This window comes from Hyperoodon ampullatus, assembly GCF_949752795.1.
Source record: "Hyperoodon ampullatus genome assembly, chromosome: 1".
Taxonomy (NCBI): domain Eukaryota; kingdom Metazoa; phylum Chordata; class Mammalia; order Artiodactyla; family Ziphiidae; genus Hyperoodon; species Hyperoodon ampullatus.
In genome coordinates this window covers 4542412-4556817 of record NC_136914.1, presented here as the reverse complement: position 1 = coordinate 4556817, position 14406 = coordinate 4542412, and the positions used below count along the sequence as shown (strand labels likewise).

The following is a 14406-nucleotide window of genomic DNA, read 5'->3' as shown; positions in this document are numbered from 1 at the left end:
ATTCATCAAACTTTAATCATTAAATGTTCAATTCCTGACTATTTTATTGTGAAAAGTAATATAAAACGAATTTGAAGGTCAAATAGTAACTGCTTAATGGCTAATACCTAACATTTACAAATGGTTCAAATTTTTTTCTACTTAAAATTAGTCTGCAGTTAAAACATTTAAGAAGAGATTAGGAATTATAAAGGATTTTAAGGGAACTTCTAACTGCTAAACTTTTATAAGTTCAGAGATATCGTGATTAAATAAGGATTTAGCCTAAATTAAAAGCGAAACCATACAATAATAACCTAACTTAATTATGCTTGCAGAGTATCTTTACAAATGATTAGCTCATTTCTTTATTTCTTAACTAAGTAAACACGCTTCTTAAATTCTCAAAAGCTTAAAAGTGAACTCTGATTTTCATAGTTGCACTGACTTTTCCAAATCAAAACTTCAAAAACTTACAACAATATAGTTACTGACTCTATTGCTAGATCCAGTATGTGTTCAAGTAGAGAAGTTTAGCTGTATAACTTCCACCCCTCAACCTAAACCTCCAAGTCACTTGTCAGTTAAGGGTTGGGCGATTTATTGACCGGCCCTGGATGCATACTGTCAGTGCTGAAGGAAATATGAGAGAGGGTTGTCGCTACTGTTCTGGAGCTCATTGATAATGACATACCTGCCTCTGTCACCCATTACCCATACTACAAACTACTTAGACCTAACTGAAAAATCAATAGCCTACTTGCACTGGTTCCTGTGGCTGCCTCCTTTGATTGTCAGCTCCTGTCTAGGGTCAGCACTTACATGAAAGGGGCTGTGACTGCCTGATGCTTTCAGGACAACCTAACGATATGAAACTAGCCAACAGAACAGTAAATTCTGTCTCTCTGCCCTCCTCATCAATTAGGCTTTGACTAGGCTTGCCTGTAGAAACCTGACCTTTTAAGTTTAGGTGAATATGGACTAGCTGAACACACCATTGCCCTCAGCACTGAGCCAGGAAATCTACTGACAAGTTAAACAAAACAGAAGGTTGTAACTGTCATAATTTGCATTGCACTTTCACGCCAACAAGGGTGTTATCAGTAGGGGCAAGCCCTGGAACACACAACTCCAGCACCCTTAAGCCACGCTACTCATAAATTTCCAAGTGAAGTGAGATAAAACATAAATTCACAAATAGCAATGCCTTTCGCATCTCTTAGTCTTTTAGGTTTGCACTCTGCAAACCCACAGAGTGTCCATCAACAGCTCTCTCGGTGGTCACCTGGCATGCCTATTGCATTAACGACAGACTTCCAAAGAACACAATACAGAAGTAAAATAACTCAACTATGCCCACTGAAAAGGTATTTTAGAGAGAATTTATAATACAGCAGACAGACTGATTGATCTATATCTCAAAATGAGGACAATTAGATCTCAATATGTTGTCTTTTCCTGTCTCACTTCCCTCCCTCCAAAAATATCCACAAGCTCAGACAAATAATAAGTTATCGCATAAGTGAAAGGAGGTGTTGAAATTATTTCCTACCATGCTACTCTGATACAGCATCTTTTACAGTTTGAGGGAAAACTAAGAACATCTGTAAAATAAAAGATGTTAACACTTTTATGCTTGTCAGGTCTTCTGATGAAAACAAGTGAAAAGCATGAGAAAGTAGTATAAAACTTACTTTAGTGACTCATGTTTTGAAAACCATTTCCCTGCTTGGGTCTATCTTTTAACACAACATGAATACGGTAATGTTATAGTTGCTTAAAGCAGTGTCATTTCTCTAAAGAGAAGACTGACCTTTCCATTAAAAAAAATTTTTTTAAGTTAATTATGAACTTGAACTTTATTTGGCTCCATGAACTAATATTTACAGAATAGCTAATCTTAGTGAAAATATCAGAAACATTGAAAGACAATTCAACAATTTGAGAAAAAAAAAAAACAAACACCTGCCAACCTTGCGCACACCTTTAAACACATACGGTTTTGCTGAATATACAAGAATATACAGCCTGTTTCATCTTCATATTTTTATGATCCAACTCCTATCAAAGAATAATTAGTATACTCTTAGAATCTATTCCAACTTGCTAATGGGTTGTCCCTCACAACTGTCTCCAATCTACAATTTGCATTTTTTCCCTTAAGTCTAAAATATGGAATATAACGATTTGTAAGCTTATTCTTTCTGTGATTTTTTTCATGTTGAAAACTTTCACATGCATATATTAGAACAGCACTGAAATTCTAAATGTGTGCAGAAAGATTTCTGATTTAAAATCAATGAATAAAGATATAAAAAAGAACTTTAATCATGTTAGGGTAGGATATTACAGATTTTTGTCTATCTAGAAGAGGTAGAAAAAACTCTTCATGTATCCCCCCATTTAACAATTGAGAAAATAGTGAGCGGAGACAGTGACTTGATCAAGGTCACTCACACAGTTTGTAGCCAAGCTAGGATAAAAATTCAGGGCTTTTTATCCCCTAGACTAATGCTCTTTAATACTATCATACTGTCTCCCTTTCTTTATCTTATCTATGCAGGTAAGCTATGTGACAGCAAGGAACTTATATTTTAAAAAAATACATAGCTTTGTATCATTTGTTTTAGATTGGTGCTACAAGTTATAGCAAGTTTTAACTAATTTGAAGAAAAGATTAGATTTGTAGAGCATTTAACCAACAAGGTACTATAGAACAAATAACTATTAGAAATAGAAGATCTAATTAAGTACGGTTGGAACCCTTTACTTATCTAATATGATGATTAACTGTGCATCTGGTAGCCTTTCAGGTCCTTTGTGTGCACCTATCTGATAGCAAAGTGAAAGGGCATGGATAGTGTCTGGTCCCAGCAAGCAAATCATTTGGAAACAGTCATAGCCATAGATCAAAGATTTTTCACTCTATCTTGGCTGATTTAAACCTACTAACCCAGGTTTCATCTACAGACAAAACCAGTCAGAAAATAAGAGAGTGACTCTTTAGGATCCAAAGATAACAAGGGAAGAGAGAAAGGGAAAACTCAGAAAAGAAACAGACTGGCAGAACCTTGATATACATAGGCCAAGACAGCTGTTTTATATCCTAGCTTTATTTCACATGGTTAAAGGAAAAGTTTCCATTCCTTAGATCATCAAATATTATTTCATTTATACTACACAGATGTCTTCTATACGTAGATTAGAGCCAATGAAGGATTTTTGTTGTTGTTATTCAACCACTACCAGGAATCAGAGAAACCTCTCAGCACATCACTTTTACTCTAATTCACAACATTTAAAGGAAAGAACAGGCTCGATTTTTTTTTTAATATTTTCATTAAAAATAACACAAGCTTATTAAAAATTTCCTGTAATCTTAGCAGAAGATTGATGCAAAATTACTACTACTAATAATATTATAGATGGAGTGCTGCAGAACCTGTATATTTCAAGAGAAACTAAGATGTTTAAAAGGGCTAGTTTTCCTGAAGTGTAACAAAAACTTACCTACGATACGCTTAACTGATAATTTTAAACATAGGCCCACAAAATGTCTCGTATGGCCTGAAAGAAATATAGAACGTAACACCAGGTCTTATATTTTGAACTAAGTACAGCTCAGTACGGGCATAATCTACATCCCTAATCTCAATCATCTGTTTTGTATATGTCTGGCACTGATGGCAAAGGAAGGTGGAAATGGGAGTGGCAATGACTCTGAAACCCCAAGAAACATACTCTACATGTGAATCAGTAGTATTATCTTATTAAACTAAGGATATCACATCTTCTTTAAAGCATAAAATTCAATGTTTCGAATGGAAATGAATGAAATTGAAATCAAGAGCCTTGATTTATTTAGCATCAGGTTTAATATCAATAATCCTGATGTTCTATTTTGTGGAAGTGATATTAAAGACCAGTAAAATTTGTTTCTCAAAGGTGGAGGAGACACAAATAATAATCCACTAATTACACAATCATACTGTAAATAGTTAAGAATTGGCTTCAACTAAAAGCACCCTTTCATTTGTTGAAAATTATAGTGAGTCATGAAAGCCAAAGTTATTAAACAGAAAAAATACAATATATACCTCACAGTATGTTAATAAGTTAAAATTGTTAAAAAGGAAGGAAAGAAGACAGAAAGGTAGAATCTTATTTAACTTTTCAGAACTGTTCAACTGTCTTATAGAAATAAAGGAATGTGACTGCTACAACTCAAAACTGTGTTTCTCTAAAATGAAAAAAAGCTAAATGTTTCTTGGTAAAGTCAAAAGACATAAATGAAAATATAGTAAATTCAATCAAAAATGCTTGCCGAATTAACTCAGATTGTCTTAACACTGTATATCCTAGCTCAGTAATACAAGAGTATTTACATTTCAGTCAGGCTAAAAGCTGCTCATTTCCATTCTCCTGAGTGCAAGTTCTTTGCTCTATCACTGTCCATTTTGATGATACTATGTATAGTTTAATAAAGTACTCATATACACAGCTGAGTACTAAGCTTGGGGAAAAAACTAACATCTATTGTACTTTCAATACTCTCATGCTACTAAATTATACAAGAATTAGACTTGTAAAAGTTTAATAGGTGTAAATATCACTAATCAAATACATTATCCAAGGTAACCCAAACAAACTTAATCCCACAAAACAATATTCAAAAGTACATAAAAGCATTTATTTTTCAGTACAGTTTGAGGCTTAGTAATGCAAAGTTAAAGCCATTGCTTTGACCTTACAGAACATTAAGTTCAAACTGTTCAAATGACAATACCCTTGGGTTACCAATCAAAGTGATTACAAGGTTTGGGTTTTTTTTAAAGCTATTTTGTGAAAGAAATTAAAAAAACAACTTGTTTTAGCAGCATGATTGACCATTTAAAATTAATAGGCACTATGGTGAACTGCTCAAAGAAAACATTCTATTACTGATTATTCTCCTGATTGATTCCAGAATAATAATTATCAATAGCTTATAAACAATTTCTATGATACTTAGGCGATTTGGAAAATTAGATCATTTGACAGAGAATGGAAGAGAATGTGGCTTTACTCTGACTTTTAATACAATGTGCATAGTATAATCCTGACAATTGGTGCTGTTAAAGCTTCTTACAGATAATTTAATATAATTACTTCAATAAAATTTCATCAACTAATACACTAACAAATTGTGTTTGGGTTATTTATTTTTCTTCTTGTTTTTACTGGAATAGTTTTTAAATTCAGAGAATTTAATCGTTATTTATTGCCCTTTTACATCTTGACCCCCTAAAAAATAATTTTTTTCTTAAAAAATATTTTTATAAATATATTGAATGATTAAGCATATAAGAACCAAACATTTAGCAACTGTACAGATATTTTAAAGTTAGATTTTAGAAGATAAGAATATATACAGGTAAACACGTGGTCTTTTGTTTTCCAAAAAGTATAAATCCTTCAGAGAGTTGATTATTTTAAGGCAATAACCTGATTATTTTTTGAGTAATTCTAATATGTTTTCCTGGAAAACAAATCATATAATCTAAAATCTGTATACTCTTTAGGAAAGATTATTGAAATACTGTATGCCATTTCTAGAGGTAATTAATGGATATCTTTTAAGTCCCAGTGATATGATAAAGTAAAAACTGCACTGAAGTTTAACTCAGTAAGCACATTTCTAAGTAAAGATCAGCAAAAAATAAAACAGTTTAAGCATTTTGTATTCTCTGGAAATGTAAACAGGATTATAACTGTCAGATGTACAGAAGCACTGACTGCAGCCATTAGTTTGGTTTTGCTTCTGAGAAACACAACATGAACTACTGAATCATTTCTTTTCAAATCCATACATTCCCTGCAGCAGTTCAAGCTTCATCAGCAGTGCAAGAATGTATAAAAATGACAGGCAAAGAGAATTAGTTTTCTTTTTTCTCTCATACTGTTTGCCTGTAAATGGCAGGGTTCTTTCTCAAAGCACTTAAGCTGAGGATGTTTAAGTCAATTGCTGAAAGAAAATATGACTGAATTCTCTATGCAAGAAAGTATCATAATTGGAGAAATTGAAAAAATCAAGTACTGTGTTATTATCCTAGAATAAAATATTACAAGATTAGCGTTCTAACTTAGTTGCCCATTATTCTTCAATTAGAAATATTTTCAGTTTTTTAAGTATTCTGTCAACTCATCACATTATTTTAGCACCATTCATAAAGTACCTGGTTCTGCTTCTAATTTTAAATACAAAAAGGCGTTCAAATTAAAATACACACATTTTCTTTCAAAAACATCATATTTGTATAGTTAACATTTTGATTTCCAAGTTTCTGTACCCATAGTGTTTCACTGAAAAAGGAAATTCAATTAATAATTAAAAGTTAATTTAACCACGATCAAGTAAAGATAGGATCTAATGTATGATCTAGCTACTCTTCTGGAGCTTAAACATTCACATTTTTCAAAAACTAGCACAGTAATTTCTGTAACTTGACTCAATTTTTTTAAGGAAATGGGAACTTTTCTGACTAAAGTTTAAACATACGTAGTTTATAGTAACTAAAAACATGCCCACCTCACTATCATCATCTAAATTCTCATAAATGTTCCTAAGTGTAAGGATGGTGAAGGTAAATCCTAGAGAAGTCTGAAGGTTATGGGCTTCATGAAATCCACAACAAAATATTCAAATCACACCCTGAATGTCCTCTTTCTCTTTTTAGTAATGTCTGTAGTCAGACCAACATGATAGGTCTGGGGCAGAAGCATGCTGATGTTGGCACTGCCGAAACCAAACAAACAAGATGTTTAACAGTCAAATAAAATGTCCTGCAGCCTCCCTAATGAATTTGTCAAGGACCATCAGATTTCGCTCCCCCTCTTTTGCCTCATTAACTCAAGTATGATGAGACGGATTATAACAAGAGAATACAGATCAATCGGTCTGAAGACTTGAAGTGGCTTTTAGCCTCTAGAGTTTCTTTCTCTCACTTGGTCTCCTTTAATAGAACACGGTATCTCCTGCAGAAGGGGCTGCCACTCCGTTTTAATACACCATCAAGGAGCTGCTGATGGACTTCTATACTAACATACATAAAAGCAGAGGTGACAGGGGCTCTTCAATTACAGCCTCCTCGGATACCGTTTCCCCCTTCAATTATTCAACCAGAGGAAGAGCGGATCCGCAAACACACAGCTGAAGCAGCTCTTAGAGCAGAGGCCGCCAGAGTGAGTTGGGGTGGGGGAGGGGAAGGAAGGGACCCAGCAAGAGGGAGCATTATTTGCTGGAAGTGTTTAAGTTTATTGCTCAAATGATGTTTCTAATTAGTACCACGGCAATAAATTAAAGTCGCCTTTGTTTAACTGATTTATTATTTACTAGAGCATCTACCTTGGACAGGGTAAATTGGTAATGAATTGTTTTTAAATCAAAACATTTGTAACATTTTATCATTCCCTCGGCCTCAGTACGTAAAAGTGGAGAAGCGAGGGGACAAGGGTGGGACGAAGCGTGGTCGTGCTGACCGAGCAGGGAGGAGAGGTGCCGGGCGAGTGGTGGCGCCAAGACCCGCGCGGCCGGGGCCGCCCCACCCGAGAAGGGCGTGCGGGCGGAGGGCGGAGGGCGCTGGGCGCCTGCCCGCGGGCGCGGGAGCGCGGAGGAGGGATGACGCCGTCACCCCGGGGCCTTCTGCAAACACTCACTCCCTGGGGCGTCGCGGGCCCGGCCGGTCCACGCGCGAGGCCTCGGCGGCTCCGACCGGGGGCGAGGGGCGAGGGGCGAGGGACGAGGGACGAGGGTCGGGGCTGGCGGGGGGAGGGAAGCTCCTCACCCTCTCACCCCGCCACCAGTCTCCGCCCAGTAACTGCCCTCGGGAGAAGCCGCGCGGGATCCTCTTCTGGCGTTCACACCGCTCCCCGCCGCAAAGTGCCCCTCCTGCCAGTAACAGTTCCCAGAGCGCCGCTGTGGCCTCGTGGCCAATCGCCGGGGTGCCGGCAGAGCCTGGGCGTCCCACACGCGCGGACCCTGAGGGCGCCGGCTCGCGTCCATTCTCCTGCCGCCCGGGGTCCGACGCCAGCCGCACGCACGCCGGAGCCCGCGGCCGCCGGCGCCGCTGAGACTCCCGAGAAGTCACTAAAGCTCTGCGTCCCGGAGTCCCGCGGACGCGACTGTTCGTCTCAACTCCTGGCCACTGAAGACATCCCTGGCAACAAATCCGACTTGATGAAAAGAAGGAAAAAAGAACAAAGTTCTTTAGGAAGAGACATGTAGCTACGAGAGTGAAGGGGTGACAGGATACCAGTGGTCCGCACCAGATGTGCAAGAACGAACCAAGGAGGTCCAAGCGTCTGACATCAAGTACCTGATGAAACAAACTTTCCCTATGCAACTGAATTCAGGTTCATCTGGTTCAGCCTTAAGACAGCAAGTCAAGCCTTCCCACGGGGTTTTGCAAAAGCCGCATACCAGGTTTTGCAAAATGAAGTCTTCGCACAACCGGCTTATAGATTTTCTTTGTTACAGCATTATCGGAGTACATAACGTCCAAACTCTAACTAAAAACATTCCCATCTACTTGATTTGTCTTAAAAAGACTCAGAATCCACACACCTGAGGTTCAAACATAAATTCTAAGCAAATCAGAAACACTGTTACAGCTCTTTCAACCAAAAGTACCTAAAGGCTACCATGGTACAGCTCGAAAGTGTAATACATATACTAAAAGCACATGCATGAGTTTCACTGAAATGCCAAGGGAGGAGTGAAGCCATCTGTGTAATCAATAACAGGATAGTTATAGATTTTTGCAGCAGTGAAGTCTTTTAAAGGCAAGAGTCAATTATGAAAATAAAATGAGTTTACAAATGAAATTCTGTACTGCCTGAAAATATACTCAAAATTAGATTTACAACATTAACATTTTAAGAAAACTTTAAATCAGGTTCATATTTACTTCCCTTCATTTTTATTAAGTTTAAAATAATTTTAGTGGCTTATTTAAAAAGTATATCCAACAAAATTTTACCATATATAAATCTGCACCATTTCTCACAACTTAAACATATTTTCTCTCTGATAACAAGTTACTCCCTGTAACAATAAAGTAATAACGTTAAATATATCCGAATCTTAATTATGAAGTAATTATCAAACAAGGTGCTTGTACCATTTTTGTCCTGCCTCATTTTTCAACAGCGTATGGAAATTACTGAAAAGAGATTTACCATTATAAACTCTCACCCCATGTCCACTCCCCCCACCCCCCAACTGGCGCACATATACAGCAATTGCTCTGGCTCTTAGCAACAATGGGAGGGGAGGGGAAGAAAAGGGAGGAAGACTTTGCCTAAGGAAAAAATCTAGAAAAATTTAGGTCCTTTCCCAGATTTCCCTTCCTCCTCCCATTTGCCTTCAAGCGAAAGTAATTTTGTTAGCGTTTGCACCTTCTTCACAATGTTGATAGAAAAAAAAAAAAGTGAACCTTTCTGAACCACTGCTACTCTCCCTTGAGTCATTCCAGCCATCTCCAAGAAGTCCCTTCTCTATACACTCTCTTTTTCTTCCTTGCAATTGATAAGAGAGGAGGCTAAAAAAGAGGGGGCGGCAAAATGTGTGTGAGCATTTGACTTCGACTATCTCCTCCTATTTTCTTACTTCTCTCTTTACCCCCTTTCTTTATCAAGTGCAGCGGTGGCTGCTACCGTTTGCCAAGCATGCCTGTCTTCTCTCTCGGATTGGCTAAAGCACTGACAGCTCCGACAGCGATTGTAGGAACTGAAGCTCCACCCCCCTCATGATGGCCCAGGACCATTCATAAACTAAATAACTCCAGGAAACAGCAACGAGAGAGAGAGAGAGAGAGAGAGAGAGAGAGAGAGAGAGAGGTTGCTGGGGGGTGGGGTGAGAGAGAGAGAGAGAAGAGGGAGAGAGGGAAAGAGGGAAAGAGAAAGGGAGGGAGAGAAAGGAAGGGAGGGGGAGAGAGAGGGAGAGAGATTAGGAGGGAGAGGGAAAGAGAGAGAGACATCGGAGGGAGAGGCGACTCAGAAAGTGGAATCTGCACAAGCAACCTAAAGGGGGAGGAGAAGAAAAACCCTCGAATCGTTATAACTAAACCCCAGATGCGACGCAAGCAACGACTTCGTCACACTAAAATAGATTTTGTGACGGCCAAAATTATAAATTACGAAGCAGAAATGAGTATCAAACAACTTCCAGCGGTTTGCACCTAGAGAAAGACAAGACGAACGCACTGCAAACAAACCAACCCAGTCCAAACAACGCCTCCAGTAGGAAAAGAGGAAAACCGCTACAAGAGGACCCCCTGAGAAGAGACCAGACCTACACGCTGAGAGTGCGGGGCATCTGCGAACCTCTGAGCGCGCTGCGGACTGAGTTGCACTTCGCCGCTCTCTGGACATTAATTACACCCTTCACCTTCCATTTGGGGGAGGGTGAGGAGAAAAGCACTCACCTAATCTGAATAAAGAAGTGCTACCAGCGTGGGAGAGAAGTTTAAGAATGAAACACTGAATGTTTTGCTTTTATTTTTAAATTTACTTTGGCATTTAAAAGACCTCATTTCCAGATTTCTGGACCACCTCCGCTGCAGACGTCTAAGCCTAACCTCTTGGTAACCTGAATTTTTCTCTCTCACCCTGTCTCCCCACCCCCCTCCCCTTCATCTCGCCCGCAGGCACATCTTTATTTCACATATCAAGAGAAAGCAAAAAAGTCCCAGCAGGTACTTTTCTTTTTCAAAGATCATCCCTTTTTTTTTTTTTTCCCTTATTTTCTGGAGAAGAAAAAAGCTTTCAAAAGAGGGGAAGGAAAGAGCCAGACGGCTGAAGCATCCGCCGGGCAGCCCAGGTGGAGACAAGAGTGAAAGTGGGGCTTAGGGGAGCGCAGCGCCTCTTTCGCAAGCCGCAGGGCCACCACCAGCGCGTGAGCCTTGGATCCCTCAACGTACTGCGAGACGCCGGTGTACAGCCCGGACCTGTGCCCCAACATGATCGCCGCTCAGGCCAAGCTGGTTTACCAGCTCAATAAATACTACACTGAGCGCTGCCAAGCGCGCAAGGCGGCCATCGCCAAGACCATCCGAGAGGTCTGTAAGGTGGTCTCGGACGTGCTCAAGGAAGTGGAGGTGCAGGAGCCTCGCTTCATCAGCTCCCTGAGCGAGATCGATGCCCGCTACGAGGGGCTGGAGGTCATCTCGCCCACAGAATTCGAGGTGGTGCTCTACCTAAACCAGATGGGCGTCTTCAACTTCGTGGACGACGGCTCGCTGCCCGGCTGCGCGGTGCTCAAACTGAGCGACGGGCGGAAGCGGAGCATGTCTCTCTGGGTCGAGTTCATCACAGCGTCCGGCTACCTCTCGGCGCGCAAGATCCGCTCGCGTTTCCAGACGCTGGTGGCTCAGGCGGTGGACAAGTGCAGCTACCGGGATGTGGTCAAGATGATCGCGGATACCAGCGAGGTCAAGTTGCGCATCAGGGAGCGCTACGTGGTGCAAATCACTCCGGCGTTCAAGTGCACCGGTATCTGGCCTCGCAGTGCTGCACAGTGGCCTATGCCCCACATCCCCTGGCCCGGCCCCAATCGGGTGGCGGAGGTCAAGGCCGAAGGGTTCAACTTGCTCTCTAAGGAGTGCTACTCGCTGACCGGCAAGCAGAGCTCTGCGGAGAGCGACGCCTGGGTGCTGCAGTTTGGAGAGGCTGAGAACCGCCTGCTGATGGGCGGCTGCCGGAACAAGTGTCTCTCGGTGCTGAAGACGCTGCGGGACCGCCACCTGGAGCTGCCTGGCCAGCCGCTCAACAACTACCACATGAAGACGCTGCTGCTGTACGAGTGCGAGAAGCACCCGCGGGAAACGGACTGGGACGAGGCGTGCCTCGGAGATCGGCTCAACGGCATCCTGCTGCAGCTCATCTCCTGCCTGCAGTGCCGCCGCTGCCCTCACTACTTTCTGCCCAACCTCGACCTTTTCCAGGGCAAGCCCCACTCGGCCCTCGAGAGCGCTGCCAAGCAGACCTGGAGGTTGGCCAGGGAAATTCTCACCAATCCCAAAAGCCTGGACAAACTATAGGGTGCTGGGGACTGCTTGAAAAGCGACACAAACGGGAATGCTCTCAAACACACGACACACAACTCGGCGACAAACAGTGGAAACTCCAGACACAGACTTTTAAGTAAGCCACCTGAGAGAAACGGGAACCTGGCAGAAGACTTCCTTAATTAACAGGCAAACAAAAGGAGAGCAAACCAACCAAACACACAAAATCACATTCTTGCACAAAAGGGATCCTTCTCTTCCAAACAATGTGAATTTAAAAGGTCACACAACAGAAGCAATCGGGCTTTGCCACAACAAAATGAAACCCAAGGTACATTTTCAATCAAAATATAGTAGTTTCTCCCTTTTCCTTCTCTCCCCCCTCTTCATTCTCTGTCTCTGTCTGTCTCTCTCTCCAATTTGTTTTGGGTTGCCTGAATGTTGTCACCAAGTGAAAAACAAAGTATTTAATTATATGTAAAATTTCTCTTTTAAACAAAGTTTTGCTGATGTTAAATGTATCTCAGTGCCAATGTCAGATGTGCCCCTCCCTCCCCCGCACCTCTTCCCTCACCCTAAGCAGTCTTGTTGAAAACAGTAATAAAAATATTACTTTACATTGTAAATGACTGTTTGTGGATCGTTCTTAAATGAAGGAAGGTGAGATCACAATTTATTATTTACAATATAAAGATGTGAACTTGAGGAATGCAAGAAGCTTCCATTTTAACTCGAGTTTGCAAAATTTACAAATGCAGCACATTTTGTAGATTTAACGATTCAAGTTCCCACCAAAATCTTTAGAAAAGAGAAAATATTAATTTTACACAACTATAATATGTTTGTTCTGTAGATTTTAAGACTAAAAGTAATATCTTATTTCACACTTGAAAGAACAGATTTTGTATGGAAGAACTGATTTTGATCCTAATTTTTAAAAGAAAAGTTTTTTCACATTAAAAATTAAGATATGTGCTCTCTCATGCCATACTCTAAAAAAAAAACGCACTCTGAGTCTGAATTATAAAAGAAACATTTATGGATCTTTTCTGAATAGTTAACACAATGAGTTATACTCGTCCTTCAATCATTTGTCCTCTTCAAGTTTTAAATAATAAAACTTAACAGTTAAATCAGTCACATTAAAAGGGGATAAAATGGAGATAGCCATATTCCTTTTCCCCAGCAAATGGTGATAGGAACAATCCAGATGTATAAATTACTTCAAGTTTTTAAATGGCTACTTATAAATGCTGTAACTATGATCATTTTTTAATCAAAGTCCCAGAATTATTCAGAAGTAGCTTACGCTCAATTTAAATAAAAAAGGTTTTAATACTATTTTATGACCAAAGAAAAATTAAAGAAAAGAAAAGTATGTTCCTCCTCTTTCTGCTTTTCTAAGGTAACAATCCAGTGTATTCGTTTCAACGTTTCAACTTTAACAAACGTTTCTTTTTAATATAAGGAAATATCTGATTACAAAAATAAAATAATTAGTAAAACTGAAAGCATCCCAAAGGAACTGGTTCCTCTTCTTTATGCTGGAGGTAACTATGCTCCATTAGATATGTTAATGAGAGGCACAGGTACCGAATCCATGTCAGATGTTACCCTTTAATATTTAAAATTTATTCTTTGAATTAGCTCACTTTTTAAACTTACTCAGAAAATCCAGGAATGAGAGATACAAAGAAAAATGTTCTAAAAAGCAATTTTAAAGATCAGAGGAAGAAGTCTGAGTGGGGGAGGCAGTGTATGGAGGGATGAGCGGCAGGATAGCAGAGGTGGATGAAAAACAAGGAAGCTACTCAGAGCTCTAGTGCCTAGTTCACTTGATAAAACAGGCTTAAGTTTTAAGATTCCTAGGTAAAAATTCCGTAGTAAAAATAGTTCTGAGTTAGAAATATAAACTGTGATCTTATCAGTTCTGAAATCATCTCTACTCTTTCAACCTATACTATATCTTTTTCAGGTCTCTGTTCCTGCAGATGTAGAATAAACTCACTGTAATACTAACTGGTTCAGACAAATATACTATTTTTTTGAATAATACAAATGAACTTATTCTCTAGGGAAAATGTTCTGATTTTTTTAAGAACAATTTCAAAGCAAGTAGTAGGTGCTTACATTTACAAAGAAATTACTTAAGGGCACAGTGTTTAGTTTAAAAGATATAAATGACATTTTAAAATGACCATTTTTTCACTCACAGAAGTATTTAAAGCATTAGACACGTATCTCCCTCCAACTATCCCAGAGAAAAAATTTTAAGTCTTGACAAGGAGAAATAAAAATTCCCCAATTCAATATCTTCTTTTCCATCCTTATTTAATTTAATGCAGGTATCACCAACAAAAAAAGAAAAACACTCCAGTGTCCT

General features: G+C 39.6%; 2 protein-coding genes across 5 annotated transcripts in view; one reads left to right on the top strand and one right to left on the bottom strand.

Moving 5' to 3' along the window:
* The window catches only part of LRBA (LPS responsive beige-like anchor protein), a gene marked incomplete at both ends in the record, with an annotated part of 768451 nt that overhangs the window by 283528 nt on the left and 470517 nt on the right, over positions 1-14406 (bottom strand). The window lies entirely within an intron of this gene.
* On the top strand, positions 10977-12056 carry MAB21L2 (mab-21 like 2; the record flags this gene model as incomplete). The annotated part of the gene is made up of 1 exon (XM_079716657.1): positions 10977-12056. The coding sequence occupies one exon, from the start codon at positions 10977-10979 to the stop codon at positions 12054-12056; it is 1080 nt and encodes a 359-aa protein (XP_079572783.1).